The sequence below is a fragment of the Vulpes lagopus genome, chromosome 8 (assembly GCF_018345385.1).
Source record: "Vulpes lagopus strain Blue_001 chromosome 8, ASM1834538v1, whole genome shotgun sequence".
NCBI classification, from domain to species: Eukaryota; Metazoa; Chordata; class Mammalia; order Carnivora; family Canidae; genus Vulpes; species Vulpes lagopus.
The window spans coordinates 46,880,365-46,897,330 of NC_054831.1; the positions used below are offsets into that span (position 1 = coordinate 46,880,365).

Consider the following 16,966-nt stretch of genomic DNA (forward strand, 5'->3'; position numbering starts at 1 on the left):
AGAGGGGGTGGGTGTCGGATAGTCTCTGGGTTGGTCAGTTTGCACATATGCAAGGCATGCTCACTGGCAAGTCATTTACTATTTCTAGAAATTGGCTACCCCTGGGATGAGCAGTCTCCCCATGGTCAGGAAGTTTCCCGATGATAAGCCATCAGAATAAAAAGACATGCTTAATACACAGGGGAACATTCTAATATAACGGAAATGTTGCGGTTTAGATGGGTGTATGCATTTGTCTCCCTCATGACCAACCCTGGTGCTTCCTTATGTAGCCCTTGAATAGGGCTAATACCTCATCCTCTTAGGAGCAGTGGGTAATAAACCATCTCTTTAAAATGCATCAAACCATACACTTAAATACATGCAACTGACTTCTTAGAAACACCAATTTAATCTTCTGACATCAATCTAGTGGAACTCTTTATCCTAAATTCTCTAATATTCCTAAGGTTATGAAATGTATTAGCAAACATTATGGATCTAGCCTTATTCATTGCTTCTCAAATTTTTCTGGCTCTAACATCAAGGTTAGGAACTTGAGGTTAGGATAGGCAGGAAAATAGGAGACCTGTATCCTGAAGTGATAGTGGAGCAAATAGATTATGTAAAGTTTCATCCTTTGAGCGAGACACAACTCAAAGTGACCTCTCCAAGCAGAATTTCTTTCAAGTCTTATGTATGAACTAAAAATAGGTATATATCAACACACATGGTCTGAGAGAAGATATTTGCAATATAGATATTTGGCAAAAGCCTAGTAGCAGAACATACAATGAATTTCTAAAAATTAGTAAGAAGAAAACCCCAGAAAAACCCAGTAGAAAGGTAGACAAAAAAAAAAAAAAAAAACACTTAATGAAAGAGATTTTAAAGACAGATACTGAAGATTTCATTGTATGAAAAACTTCATTGCATTTCCTTGTATGTTAATTATACCATGATTTTTTTTTTTTAACTAAAAGAAGACAGAAGACAAAAATAAGGAGGAAATGTTTAGTGAAACTTTGAAGGAGGTCATTGTTGGCTCAACAAAGTAGGATTAACAGGCTCCAGAAACACCACAGAGTCTTGTCTTTTTCTTTTAAAGATTTTATTTATTTGACACAGAAAGAGGGAGAGAGAACACAAGCAGGGGGAACACCAGAGGGAGGGAGAAGCAGGCTCCTCACTGAGCAGGGAGCCCAGACGTGGGGCTGATCCCAGGACCCTGGGATCATGACCTGAACCAAGGCAGATACTTAACCAACTGAGCCACTCAGGTGCCCCTAGTAGTGTCTTTTTCTTTTTCTTTTGTGTAAGGAACAGCAATAGACAACAACAGGTCAAAGGGCATGTTTTGTCTTTATCATCTAACATAGTAGTCAGCAGCCAGCTGCCAGCTTGGTTATGATCCAATTCAAATAAGTCTGGAAAAGAACCAACCTGGTTTCATTCTCCCCCAGTTAAGAGTGATTCTGAGAAGTTGTAAGGGATCCGAGGCCAAAGATCTCGGCCCAAATTAAGTCCTTGGGTCTCTCCTCTGTACAAATATGTCTCAAGCAAACAGTTCACAGAGGAAGGCCTTTTGGCCAGATAGGATTTGGGACCCTCTGAGAACTTCCTGGGGTTCTACTTTCCTTGAATTTCTAAGCCTTCATTTGTGAAAGACTATCTCATATTCATGTCTTTTCAAGTGAGTAGACATCCCAAAAATTATTAAATCACCATCATTTTAGATCCATGGACACACAAACAAAATGATGGCATCAGTCTGAAAAGTATACCTCAACAAGATAAAAACATATGTAATGTATTTAAAATATGTATGACAAATGGGATTTCCCCAAGAATATTAGAATTAGGTAGCCAATTTTTATTAATCTGTTCTGATAAAGAAAACAGAGTTATTAGATTCATTTTTTTAAAAAAATTCTCAAATGAAAATATTCAAAACCATTAGCCGGAACCATTATCTCCTTAACATTAGTCAACATCATGTTACCTTATGCTGCTAAAAAACCAAATGGAGGGCAGCCCTGGTGGCTCAGTGGTTTAGCACCGCTTTCAGCCCAGGGTGTGATCTTGGAGACCCGGGATTGAGTCCCATGTCAGGCTCCCTACAGGGAGCCTGCTTCTCCCTCTGCCTGTGTCTCTGCTTCTCTCTCTTTCTCTCTCTGTGTCTCTCATGAATAAATAAATATTTTAAAAAATGAAACAAAACAAAACAAAAGCATATGTAAAGCAGCTGATTGGGGGGAGAAGGAGGAAGGGAAACAGAGTAGAAGCATCCATTTCAAGATTCACAGGTATACTCAGAAGAGTTAAGAGGAGGAAAAGGAGGGATCCCTGGGTGGCACAGCAGTTTGGTGCCTGCCTTTGGCCCAGGGTGCGATGCTGGAGACCCAGGATCCAATCCCATGTCCGGCTCCCGGTGCATGGAGCCTGCTTCTCCCTCTGCCTGTGTCTCTGCCTCTCTCTCTCTCTCTCTGTGACTATCATAAATAAATAAAAATTAAAAAAAAAAAAGAGGAGGAAAAGGAAAAAAAAATAGGGACAGATTCTTTACTTTCTGTTATGTCTCAAGCAAATCACTAAAGGGAAAGATGGGGTGCCTGGTTATAGCTTTCCTTTTTGGGAAACTAAAACTTCTAGTTCTTTAAATAACGCTATGGGGGTACACAGCTTCCAAAGCATCTTTTTAGCCTGGTAGATGAGGGATTCTCAGATTTTAGTTTTCATCAACCATTAAAATTTTAAAAACTCAACGCAGAAGTTTGGAGGACCAATAAAAGGCTTCTAATGTTAGATCTCAACAAGAAAAATAATGAAAGAGAGGTAGCATCTCCCAATATCCTTTCATTGCAACTGTTTAGAAATATCATAATTTTAACACCAAATAAAATATGGAAAATACAATCTTAGAATATAAATTATATAATATACTGCTTTAAAAATACTCATTGCACTGTATTTTTCTCATTCAGTGCAGATCAGTGAAATCTATGGGCTAGCACTAGCCAGCAGACCCTACCTTCATTCAGCCAAAGCAGCAAACCTGTGAGTGAAGGTCTTTTGGGCCAAACTAGCCCATCCACCAGCCCATCTCACCAACTCAAACCCATTTACCCTCTGGTTAGTCTTTAGTGGATAATGGAGGTCATTTGGCAGAAATTACTCAACTTCTCCCTCCTTTCTGGCCCCCATGAAAAGATTCATCTTTATCCACATTTGGCTTTAGCTCTTTCTCTCCATTTTCAGTAGAAGAGGTATCCTCCCACCTGATTCTAGATTCCATAAGCTTCTATATACTTAGGGATGCCAAGTCCATTATCAACTTCCCTCTCCAGCTCTAGGGGATTAATATTATTTGACATTCCACCCACTGAGAGGTGGAGTTCTATGTACCCTTCCTTCAGATCGGGATAGTTCTCTGACTGCTGTGACCAGTAGAACATGGGAGAAATAGCACTGAGCCAGTTTCTTGTCCCAGGCCTTAAGACAGTGGCGGCTTTCTCTCCCTGTCTCTTGGAACATTCTAGGAATCCTGGGCTACCATGTAAGAAGCCTGACAACCCTGAGACTACCATGCTGAAGAAGTTTCAATTGATAGCCTCAGCTGAGCTTAGACTTCCAGCCATCTCTGCAGAGGTTCCAGACATAATGTCTTGGACTGTCCTGACTAGACCATGTACTAGCTGAATACTACCAAGCAACCCCAGCTGATGTCATGTAGGCAAAAGAATTGCGCACTTTTCTGGCTGGCTCAGTGGTTGACCATCTGCCTTCAGCTCAGGGCGTAATCCTGGAGTCCCAGGATCAAGTCCCATAGTGGGTTCCCTGCGGGGAGTCTGCTTCTCCCTCTGTGTCTCCGCCTCTCTCTCTCTCTCTCTCTCTCTCATGAATAAATAAATCTTTAACAACAACAACAACAAAGAATTACCCACTTAGCCGTACTCAAATTGCTAATCCATAGTCATGTTTTCAAGTGAATAAATTTTTGTTTCATTTTTTATACCATAAATACATCTTTTCCAGCTACTTCTTTTGGAATATAAATAAACCTATTCAAGCCTGGCTCAATCTTATCAAAATTTCTCATTTTACTCTATATCTCCTTTTACATAACACACACCCTCATTTTCTCTTTACTTTCATTTTTGCTCCCACCTTTCATTTTCCATCTTTCCACAATGGTGCTTCTTCCCTAACCATGCTAATGGAAAATGTTTTTGCCAAGACCAATGATGTTTAGGTTTTGCCTAAGATAAATTGTTAATTATTAGTTCTCCCCTTACTTGCTCTCTGTGTCACGTGATATTCTTAAACAGTCATTCCTTTAGGAAATTCTTCTCTCTGGTCTTCTCAATTCTACTCCCTCTTGGCTTTTGGATCTCTCTTTTCTCCAATTTCTTCTCTGCTGCCTGTACCTTAAATAGGCTTTTCCCAAGGTCCTCCTTTTTCCACTTATCTCTTCTCTACATGCTCTACAAAGTCATCATATCCATCCCTTCATCCACTGCTTTAAGTAGATGCTGTATCCTGAAACTCTAAGTCCATATTTGTAGCCTAAATTTTTCTCTAGAACCTAAAGGCCAACTCCTGACTGAGCAGCTCCATGTAAACTGGAGTGTTCACACCCAACAAATGCAAAAATCACCTCACACTGCCAGACTGCCATTCTACCAGACTTCCCAGTCAGCTGGTAGATGCAACATCTACTTGCAAGTTACACTTGACTCCTCCTGCATCCAAGCTTACACTGAATCTACCCACTTAGTATATCTGGAATTGGTTTATTTATTCTACCTTTTCCTGTTTCTAAAACCATCATTAAGGATTCATCACTTCTTTTGACAGATTCCACAGGCTTCTGGATTTAATTCACTAACATCCTGCTAGGGTGTTCACTCTAGATGCAAATCTCATTATCACTCCTTTGCAAAAATCCTTCAGAGCTTCCCCAACAGTTTCAGATTCAAATTCAAATTCCTTAACATGACGTGCAACACCCTTACCTACTACTTCTCGTCTCCTGCCTCTTCCCACTTGTGCCATTATAGACAAGTACATGGATACACCTGCAGTTTCATAAATTCACTAAACTTTCTTATACTGTCAGCCTCTGTATCTGCCATTCCTGCTACATGAAATATCCTCCCCTGACTTTTAAACCAAATTAATAGTCATTTTTCATTTAAAGCTCAATTTAGCTATCATGTCCTCAACAAAGCCTTCCACCTCCCTCATTCTGTCTTAGGTGACTTTCCCAGTGTGCTTACTATGTGCTCTTCTCTATCATGACATTTATGAAAACATAATTTTCTATCTAATAGCCTACTTAAAAGTCTATTTGAGCACTAGACTAAGGTCTTGAAGGCAAGAATTTTTTTAAATCTTAGTTCTCCAATCATATTTTGGCACATATCAGATACTCACAGCTATTTGCTAAATGAAAAAATGAGTGAATGAATGAGTGGCATGTATTTAGTTGCCAGATTTACCAGTTTCATGGAGACTTTTAACAGTACTACAAAAAATTATGAAATTCATGAAAGTAAAAGGGATAATACTAAAAACAGACTGTATCATAATTCACCTTCTCAGCTTTTCCTTGCTTGAATGAAGAAGAGAAATCTTTTTGCTTTTCTCAGAATCTGGCACTGGAGCCTTTAATTCAAGCCCAATGTCATTTCTTAGAGCTTCAGAGCTAGAAACAAGAGAAAATCATGTCACAGATTTAAGAGGAAAATTGTCAGGCAATATTAAACAATAAGCACCAATATATTAATCAAAGGTACTTCTCAAAGTCCCTTGCTTCATGCAAAGGTGCAGTAAATATCAAAGCACTTCACTACCTTACTTATTTGGTGCAGAATGTTTTATTTCAAAGACTCTAAAGAATTTATTATCAAGATCATCATAAATCCAATGACTAATCAAAATTCTAAAATATACAGAGTAACAGATACAAGCAGAATTAAAATATTCTGACCTCACTGATTACGACTACTCCAAATTATACGACTGTATTGAAAGTGTGTTACAAGAAAAAAACACAAAGGATTAAAGGGCCATAGTACACTATTCCAACTTGATCAGCAAAGGTCAGGTTCCTTCCATTTAGATATCTTCTGGTCTACCATTTTTCTAAAGCTTCTCCAAACATTTTAATGAATGTTTTTTTAAAATATTTCCCTAAGAAACTTATAACCTAATACATTTTATTCCAAGGTCTACAACTTGATTTGAAAATGTATTTCTATTTGTAGTGGTAGGATTCTGAGGAAAAATAAAGATTCAAGACAAGAAAGGTTCAAAAAGAAGTTGCAAGTAATGTAAGAAAATCACAAAGCCTTCCAAAACCCTTCCCAAACTCATATTTCAGATAAGGTTTAATACAATAAATTTCTTTCAGGTTAAAATGTTAAATAAGATTAAGAGACCTATTAATATCTCTGTACTACTTAAGTGAGCACATTTTTGGTTTGACCACACTTATTGGTTGCCAAGTCTTTTCCTTCAAAATAGTATATGGTCACATTTCTACAAATACTTGATGGTCACATTCTACAAATTCCGGAAGTGACTTATTCAAAATTCTCACCATCATCACCAATGTCCTTGGTAGCTACATTCATTCTTTGTAGCCCTATGCTCCATTTAAAATCTCCTTGGAAATCAGCTTACAGTGAACAAAAAATTTTCACAAAAACGGAATTTTTATAAGTAGATAACATCAGCATTAGAAAAGTATGACCCCAGACAACTGCTTATCCAATGGAGGTTTGAATACCAGTTATAATATCTCAGGAAGGGAGAGATGGAGACAGAGACAAAGAGACCTTTTTTAAGGGTTGTTTTCAGTAATTGGGGGGATAGATTTATGAATTCAAAAAAGAACGTCAGTGAGAAGCTTAGTAGTAGGAAGATAACATCTGGGGCCACTCTTATCTGTTTAAATACTGGGGTTATAAGTAAAATTTTTGTTTGAAGAAGATTCTACTGTTTCCAAAAAGTGTGAATACCATTGCTATTATTAAACTTTGATTAATGATAACCCAGACTCTAATACATCCAGTGTTGGGAACATACTACCTTGCAATTCACCCTGGTCCCTGTGGTCAACCACGATTGTTATGAAGTATTTCCTTAGATTGAAGTGAATACTTCTGCAAGTATTCACTACCCTCCATCCCAGATCAGGACTGAAACACAGAAAAAGTCACATTCCTCTTTTATAACACAGCCTCTTCTTCCTTTTGGATCACCCCTAGCACTTGAACTAGTGTTCCACAATCAATAAGTTCTTCAGAAATTATATAGTAAAAGTTATTATTATGAAAAAGTAAAAACAAAAACAAAAACTAACCAAGCAAATAGATCAGTAGAAAAATATCCCAATTGTTCACTGCAGGACTTCTGCAGGGGCAATCCAGGTTCTTCGGGCTTCATAGAATATTCATTCTTAACTGAAAGTTTTAAAGTGGGGACTATTTTAATTCTAAAATCACTGGGGAGGGGGGTTAATGTTAATCATACACACAAGTCCTAATCAAAAAGCAGTTGCCATTTTTTACTCAAAAGATTTTACAAAGTAATATTTTTAAAATAGATAGCAATTTATAGATTTAAGTTTGTAAAACATGAAACCACCCAAGTTAGGACACAAAATGAAAATATACATTGTTCACTCCAGGACATCCTCTTTTAACTAGATTCTAAACTTAGTGGCAGGTGTGCTTAAAACACATTCAAATGAGTTTACTTATTAACTTATTTATAGGTAAATGTCAAGGATAGAAAATATGTATGAGTCTGCAGTAAGCAGCCGTATTGTCAAAATATGACATCTGATGTTTTTTTCTCTTTTGTCTTTTTTTTTTTTTTTTTTGCAGCTGCTTATCCTCAAAGCAAAGATGAAATGACCAGAAGCAGATGTGGTTATGACCAATAGGGAGGGTGTTAAACAGGTGGTGATAAGCAGCTGCTCTATTTCCACCGAGAGCCAAATGAGAGGTTGCAAAGAGGATCTGGGTCACCCGTTAGCCATTTCCAGAAAGAACTCTGAAGCTGTAGTGGTTGAGAGTCATTGGAATGTTACAGAACAGACTCACTAATCTTCCCTGAATGTTAAAAACACACAAATACACACACACACACGAAAGAAGGAGGGTTGTCCTATATCATCTGGAGTGTGAGTTTAGAGAAGATGATCCTTAAAGTGTTTTTCAGGCCTCTTTTAAGAAAAACATCATCTTAATTTTTAAAAGTTCCCATCAGTATCTCAGGCCTAGAAAAACCATAAATACTCACTGACCAACAATGACTCCAGTAGAATTTAATTTCAGAAATTGGAGTCTGAAAATTTTAATGAAAGAAAAAAGAAAAATTAAAAAAGAAAAAAGAAAAAAGAAAAAAAAGAAATTGGAGTCTGTCCTTTTATAAGTCAAATTAAAGTTAATTTAATTAGCTTAAATGTTTAGATGCTGGTGATACACCTAATACAATATAGGTGAAGAGTTTAGAAATGTGAGATCTAATGGAAGCATTGACACCAATTATCTGTGTCTAAAAATCTAAGAGAGGGACAACCATCCTATTAACTTAAGTAGACTAAGTTATGAGCAAATGTTTTGCAAAGCAGAAAGTATAAGATAACTCAAAATTAGTGGCCCTGCCTTTTAGACACTCATACAATGACACGGCATGGTTAATTCCATTTTTAAAAAATTTATTCATGATAGACACAGAGAGAGAGAGAGGCAGAGACACAGGCAGAGGGAGAAGCAGGCTCCATGCTGGGAGCCCGATGCAAGACTCGATCCCGGGACTCCAGGATCACGCCCTGGGCCAAAGGCAGGCGCCAAACCACTGAGCCACCCAGGAATCCCGATTAATTCCATTTTGAAGAATAAGAAATGATGGCAGCAGCACCTGGGGCACTAAAAAGAAACACCCTGTGCCTGCCACAACACTGCATTTGTCCTTGGGCAACACATTTTAAATTTTGGAAGTTGTAAATTTTTTTGTTACAGGTAGAGAACATGTTTATTTTCATTTTTCCCTTTTACACTATAATTAATAGGAATTACATGTTCTTTACAGTACACAGCATATAGTTAATCCTTAGCAAATAAAAGGCATCAATGGAAAACCAACTTAAAAATGTATAAATAGGGATCCCTGGGTGGCGCAGCGGTTTGGCGCCTGCCTTTGGCCCAGGGCGCGATCCTGGAGACCCGGGATCGAATCCCACGTCAGGCTCCCGGTGCATGGAGCCTGCTTCTCCCTCTGCCTATGTCTCTGCCTCTCTCTCTCTCACTGTGTGCCTATCATAAATAAATAAAATTTTTTTTAAAAAATGTATAAATATAGTTTTTGTAGAATTTAATTAGAACTTTTCAAACCTTTGGAAATCTCGTTTTCACTCACCAGTATTTGAGAAATAGGTTTTCCAATATTTTACCACAATACTCATTTTCTCGATTGTCAGTGGTTCACTTAAAGTAATGTCAGCTCCATGCCCTGAAACACAACCTAAGAATTTTTGTTTTAAATATTGACCTTATGATTTCTATTTGGAGAAAAAACAATATGTCCAGCAGGCACATACCTCTAAAATTTTCAGGGGTTATAAAAACAAACAGCAAATGTGTATTTTTCTTCTTGCCAAATCTGAGAGGAAAAAAGTGTTAAAATGAAGCAAAATCATCATTTAAAAAATTTAGATTCGATATTTTACCTTACTAAGAACTAAACTAGAGTGGTTTTCTTTATTTCTTTAGAAATTGGGGATCCCTTTTTACTTTTTATTTATTTTTTAAAGTTTTTATTTCTTTAAGTAAGCTCTACACCCAATATGGGGTTTGTTTTTTTTGTTTTTGTTTTTTTTTTCCAACATGGGGTTTGAACTCACAACCCCAAGATTAAGAGTTGCATGTTCCTCTCAGCCAGCCAGCTGCCTCATCTTATGATTTTTTTAAACTGTTAGTTTATACAAATCAAGATTCAATTTTCCCTTTCCTCTGTTTTTATTTCTTTTTATCTTACTCTTTATTTATATATATATATTTAAAAGGGGTCATTTATCTTACAGAATTTTTCACATTCTGCATTTTAATGATTTCATCCCCACAGCATTCTTTAAATATTTCTTTTTTTCTTATATTTCTTGTAAACTAGTGCTTAGGTCTGGAATCTGGATAAGATTTAGGCTCTTTTTTAAGCAAGAATAAAAGTGGTCTTTTTAAACATAGCTAATTTGAGATGCTACTTTTACTAAACTTCCGTATTAATGCCACCATTTTAATTTCTAAAGAAAAGTTATACATGGATGAGAACTACATTTGAATTGAGATATACTGAGTAAAATAGATTGCCATTCCTAAAGTGGGTGGGTTCCATCTAATATATTGAACCTAAATAGACCAAAAAGTCTGAGTAAGAAGGAACTCCTCCAGCCTGACCTACTTAGCTAGGACCTTGGCCTTTTCCAGCCTTCAGAATCAGATGGAAATATGGGCTCTTCTTGTGTCTTGAGACTGCCAGCTTTTCAAATGAAATTTATACCATCAGTTTTCCTTGTTCTCAGACCTTCAGATTCAACTGACTACACATTGTCTCTCCTGGGTCTCTGGCTCGCCAACTACAGATCTTGGGACTTCTTGGCTTCCATAGTGCATGAAGCACTTCCTTAAGATAAATCAACTTCTTTCCTTCTCTATCTCTAGGCAGATGGACAAATAGATGATACATAGATAGACAGATAGATAGCCATCCTATTGGTTCTGTTTCTTGAGAATCCAGAATAATACAGCCACACTTTGTTATCCATTCATCTCTCTATGGACATTTGGGTTGCTTTTACCTCTCGGCTATTGTGAATAGTGCTGCTATGAACATGATGTGAAAGTATTTCAGACACGTCCTTACAGAGGAATGTTTGGCCAAATGTCTGAGCACCCATGGCCCAATTAAGCTGACACATAAAAATTAACCATCACAGTATTATATGCATACATGGAATATATTATTCAGCCTTAAAAAAGGAAAATATGTTAAATACTCCAATACAGATGAACCTTTAAGACATTATGTTAAGTGAAATAAGCCAGTTATAAAAAAAGTAAATACTATATGATTCCACTTACATGAGGTGTTTAAAGTAGCCAAATTCATAGAAACTGAAAGTAAAATGGTGGTTATCAGGGGATACAGGGAGGGACAAAAAAAAAAGGGTTGTTTAAAAGGAACAGAATTTCTGATTTGCAAGATGAAAAAGTTCTGGAGATACATGACAACATATATCAGCAACAATGTGAATACACCTAACATTACTGAACACTAAAAAATGGACAAGATGGTAAAAATTTGTGTTATGTGATTTTATCACAATAAAAAATATCCCCTGCAAAAAAGTTATACATGGACTTTCGACTGTGCAGGGAATTGGTGCCCATATCCCTCACATTGTTCAAGGGTCAACTGCATACGTAATTTATATACCTGAGTCACATATATCGAGAACCACTGTGTGCCAGACTCTGTGCTAGGCTCTAGGGGATATCATGGACAGGTCTCTGCTCTCACGGAGTTAATAGTTTCTTGAGGGGATCAGACATTGAACAAATCACTGTAGATAATTAATTAAGTAGCCAAATATGTGCCTAGTGTGAAGGAAAGCCACAGGGGCCAGGAAAGTCTATACCTGTGGAACGACCTTACTCTGCAGCCTCGGGCTTCTAGGCAGAAATGCCTCTGTGGCTGACTAGGGGTTAATCATACAACAGGTAGAATTGGGGGAGTGGGAGGGCAGAAACAGATAAGAAGTAAAGTACATTCTGGACAAACAGAACTGGCTGCGGGAAAAGGCCCTAGAATAGAAAAAACAGGTAAGTCTGAGAAAGTCAAAGAAGTCCAAAGTGGTAGAGAGCATCTGAGGAAGAGACACATAAGACCAGAGAAGGTACAGAGGCCTTTAGGCCAAATTAAAGATTTGGTATTTTATTAAAATGGACAATGGGAAGCTATTAAGCTATTAACAGGACTGTATTTGCATCTTAGAAAGACCACTCTGTCTATGATGGCATGAACAGGGGGTGATGTCAAAGGGTGGATTTGGGAGACCGTATTGCAGTTAGGCCAGCAAGAACTGATGGTAGAGAAAAGTAGCCATGACGAAGAACTTTCTTTAAAGAAATAAACACCTCGGAATATTTACTAATTACTTCAAACAAGCAGAATATTGCTAACATGTGACATACATACAACTGAGGTTTCTTCAGGCTTGATTCTGCTCTATGAATTCTGAGGAGTTTAGGCTAACAGAAAAAAGAAGAGAATGAGGAAATGAGAAGCTTGGGCAGAAATACTACCAACAAAACAGGCATACATGGATTGATAAGGATTAACTGGCAGACTGGACATGGAGGTAAGAAAGGCACATGAGCATATTGGTGTAGGTGGTTTTGGTGGCATTGTGGGTGACAAGAACGTCCCCTGTCACAGTGCAAGTATTTCATGTATGCTTTTAAGTGAGGTATAATGGAAGTATGACAATTGGATGAGGAAACAGAAGTGGAAGGGAAAAATGGACTGAACAAATAGGACCACAGAAAGAAACGTACAAGATGGTTTAGCCAAACTGTTGGAATAAAAAATATTTTGCTGACTCACAAAGAATAAATTATAAGCTTAAAACTCTAGCATTAGAGAATTTTAAATAAAACAGAGTATTTGCTTTTAAAAATATTCTATTTTTTTTATTTTACAAACTGATGTTATTGGCACAAAAATAGGTTAGATTTGGATATGTGTATTCACATGCCTCATGATGACATTCAAATTTCAAGTTTTATATCAGAGTTGGAATTGCTGGATTTTTGTCATTTGTACAGAATCAATTACCCACCCAAACACTTCCCCTGCCAGTAAAACCCTAATTGTGATGCTGTACAGGAGCTCCACTAATCAATAGAATTCCCAGAATCCAACACACCAGTCTGGAGCTCAGCTGTTCATTCACATTCTGTACAGATCAACAAGCTAAGAGTTTCTAGTTTCCAGGATCACCAAAAAAAGTTCTCTTCCTAATGAATGAATATCCCTTAAAACTAAACAACACTAAAATAAAGCAAAAATCTTTCATTCACTCCAACTAATAGCACTTCTTCCATATACCAAAGTCAAATTGCAGGTTCTGAGACCTTATGAGTACTTTCTCAGTTGAAATCTCTTGGGTTTTAAAAATTTGCAATTCTTTGGGGGAGGCATTCATTTCTCCTTATGTTTCATGCAACACACTATTTAAATGTCATGACGGTTCTTAAGACCATACTCTACATATAAGCCTGGATGTTGATATTCTAGTGTCCCTTTTTCTATGCCTGTCTCTAGTATTCTCTGGAACTGGAAGCAGTAATAAACTCAAGGTGCAGCAGTACAGATGCCCAATCTAGCCCCTATCCCCAGGTCTGGTCCCTGGTAGCTGAAAAAAGTTAAAAAGATCATATAAAGTACTTGAGCTGAGTTGTATACTCAGCTGACTGAAGAACCTCGAGAAAGCCATGGCCTCTGAAATCTATCATCTAATAAGAGGACCAGTGGTGTCTTATAAGTCTCTATGAAGCCAGGGGAAATTCCTAAAATAATTTCCTTCAGAGTCACAGGACTTAAAGGGACAAAAGCCAGTGTCCCTTTTGGGTGGTAGCCTTCTTGAGTACAGCTATCCTTTATGCCATCTGTGAGGCAAATGCAGCCAAACTAACCTGGCTGGCCTATCTGGGACTTGTAACAAATAATGGTCTTTGCTAATAACTTAATTAAAACAACCATTTTCAATGAGAAAATTGAGAGCTTTACTATATATGTGAAAACACTAAGTTCACTTGCTCCTAATAGGGCACCTGTGATGAAATATAGTTGAGTTCTGAGAGTTTATTCTGGTTAATAGTGAAGGTTGGTGTGCTCTGTTTCCATGCTATTCTTCAGAAGAGTTCCTGCTGTGAACCTTGTAAGTCAGGGTCACCACATTTAGAGTCAACCATCAATTTATAGAATAATGTTTTTAGTAAAACTACTTCAATATTTTGTTGTTATTTTGTTTATCATCAAGCATACAGGGAGCTAGGTCATGCCAATTGGGTAATAATATTTACTGAGCTGCATGGTCAAGACAAAGATGTTTTAGAATTGGGGATACAAAAAGACAGCTTGTTACATGGATCCCTGTAGCTCACAAGATTAGGTTTTCTTAGTGAATTAATAAGTTAACGATCAGACAATTGAAACTACATGGGAAAAATAAAATCAGATCCAAACTTGATTTATAGCCAGGGCAGATGGAACCACATTCTGCATTCCTTTGCTACTGCTGAACTGCTCGGAGCTCACAAGGATCATAGAATTCTAAGAACTGTAGAGACACTTCATGGAATGGAAAAAAAATTACAATTTTAGACAGGATCCATACATTATTGATGATTTTAAAACATATTTTAATTTTCCATACCTGCCTCTGGGAGATAAAGTATTAGGATGTGTCTGAATTATCAAGTATCTGCTTTTTTTTTTTAAAGATTTTATTTAAAAAAAAACAAAAAAATAAAGATTTTATTTATTTATTCATGAGAGACACAGAGAGAGAGAGAGGCACAGACACAGGCAGAAGGAGGAGCAGGCTCCATGCTGGGAACCTGACATGGGACTCGATCCCGGGTCTCCAGGATCATACCCTGGGCTGAGGGAGGCGCTAAACCGCCAAGCCACCTGGGCTGCCCAAGTATCTGCTCTTTAGGCGTCGTTCAAATTTGGAATTCTGAAGCCAAGCATATGAACCCTTCAACTACCTTACAATATTTTATCAATGGGTAGGATTTGAGTTCATCTGGCTCGATAAAAATGTATTCATAATATGAAATCAAATGGGGGAGTACTATTAAGAATGTTAACCTATAATTGAGATGTGCCATAATTCTTTTTTAAGATGTTACTTATTTGAGAGAGAGCACAAGCAGGAGGAGGAGCAGAGGGAAAGGGAGAAGCAGACTCCCTGCTGAGTAGGGAGCCCAACACGGGGTTGCACCCCAAGACCTCAGGATCATGACCTGAAACAAAGGCAAATGCTCAACCAACTGAGCGACCCAGGTGCCCCTAAGATGTGCCATAATCCTCAAGAATGTCAGTCTTTTTAAATAGGTTGTTTACATTTTATCCTAAAATAAGTCTAACATTATAGCTAGCAGGCTATATACTTCATTCTTCAATAGAAATCCATGTCTTATATAGATTTGTAATTATGGGCTCTAATATTGCAAATAAGTGTGAACATTTCTACTCTATATTAAGCTCCCCATTAACTGATGAAACATATAAAGTACCCAGAGAGAGAAATGAAAGATAAATACTTGCATATTTTGCAAAGCTCATCCAGATTTTGAGACATTACAAAGCAACAAGGATCTGAAAGGGAAAAATCTAAAATACAACAAAAGAAAAGCTAAACAAGACATTTCATTTTGGTTTAGACATTAAATGTCAGCTCAAACTCAAAAGATACAGTGCTTTAGGAATGATAAAGGTTTAAATGCCTTACAAATGGGGCAGTAAGTTCACAAGACTCATTGCTCTAAGAAAAAAACCACAGCTTCAAAAATATAAACATGCTCCACAATAATTCATGTCATAAACTCATAACAGTTCTGAGGGCAAGAAAGGGAATTCCAGAGATATCCTAAGCCTCTGAGGCCAGTATCATGAAAGGCAAAGACTCTCCAAAGAAACTATCCCCTTTTTAGGGAGGAAGACAAAAGGTGTGCAAAGAATGCACTGTCTGCCCCGGATGGCATTTCTTCCACATATCCACACAGGTATTCACTCATACCCACAGCAAGACACTGAGTACTTAACTAGTCAAGACCTGTCCTAGATATTGGGCATAAACAGAACAAGAGACAAGAAAAACACATCCAGGTGTTTTCAAATGATCCTCCTTTTCTTTTCAAATAAATGTTTTTATAGCAAAATATTAGAACTACGATGTGCATTTCTGTATATTTAGTAACTTCATCTACCTTCTCTTCTTTGCTGAGAAGTCTTTAGCTGTGTTATTCTGAGCAAAGAAACCACCAGTAGGGAGAACTCACACAGGTGAGCATCAGGGAAGGAGTTCTCTCCAACCTAGCCTTTAATAATTGCAACAAGACATAACACTTGTTCTTAAATAGAACTTTAATCTTATCCTGTTCACGACACGTAGCTTCAATGCTGAGATAATACAAAGCCTTTACTACATTCAGAGGGACCTGGCTAGGCTCCTATTCTTGGAATGAAGAGAGAGATCAGCCACACTAATTTGTTCTTTGCTCTTCCAAAATGATATTAGTTTATAGGAAGTTTGGCATACACTGAATGCATACAAAGAACATGAAGAGAAAAAAAGAGTTCAAGTCTGAGTTTTGTAAAAATAAGTCATGTGGCGCTTAGGCAAATCACTTCACTCTTCACTGTTTGTCATGTGGGGATGACAAAACCCTGCTCTACCACCCTCATAACACTGTTGTAAACATGTTGGAATACTATAATAAATGCAATTATTATGATGAGGTCCCAGCCAGGGGAACTCTGTATAGGAGTTGTTTTTTAAAGATATGTTAATAAAATAGGCAGATCTTCAGAAGGAGGACAGTTCACAACATAACTTGGAAGTGAAATCCACTTTGAGGCAATTTGCCTGGTTTGACTAAGGTTAACATTCTCAGTGGAAAGCCAAAAGAAATGCAGATGTTCACCTGTTCTAAGAAACCCCAGGAGCTGCATCCATCTACCCATCTCTCTTTTTAAAGAAACTCATCACTTTGGCTTTTTCCCATTCCAATTTTTCTTTTCCTGTAATGTAATATGCTTGCTCCTTTTCATTCAGGGATAATAATATTGTCTCTGAACATTCTCCTTTAGTCTTGAAAGTCCTGTCTTGTAATTATTATAAGTC

At 37.4% G+C, this 16,966-nt stretch overlaps 1 protein-coding gene across 1 annotated transcript in view; it reads right to left on the bottom strand.

Annotated features, from left to right (window-relative positions):
- Positions 1-16,966, bottom strand: part of SOHLH2 (spermatogenesis and oogenesis specific basic helix-loop-helix 2) — a 52,648-nt gene that overhangs the window by 22,325 nt on the left and 13,357 nt on the right. Inside the window, exons 4-7 of the mRNA XM_041767449.1 lie at positions 9,593-9,654; positions 9,412-9,516; positions 7,349-7,448; positions 5,576-5,686 (exon numbers count right to left, since the gene is read on the bottom strand). Coding sequence (XP_041623383.1) covers positions 5,576-5,686; positions 7,349-7,448; positions 9,412-9,516; positions 9,593-9,654 — 378 coding nt within the window. The remainder of the gene's footprint in view (positions 1-5,575; positions 5,687-7,348; positions 7,449-9,411; positions 9,517-9,592; positions 9,655-16,966) is intronic.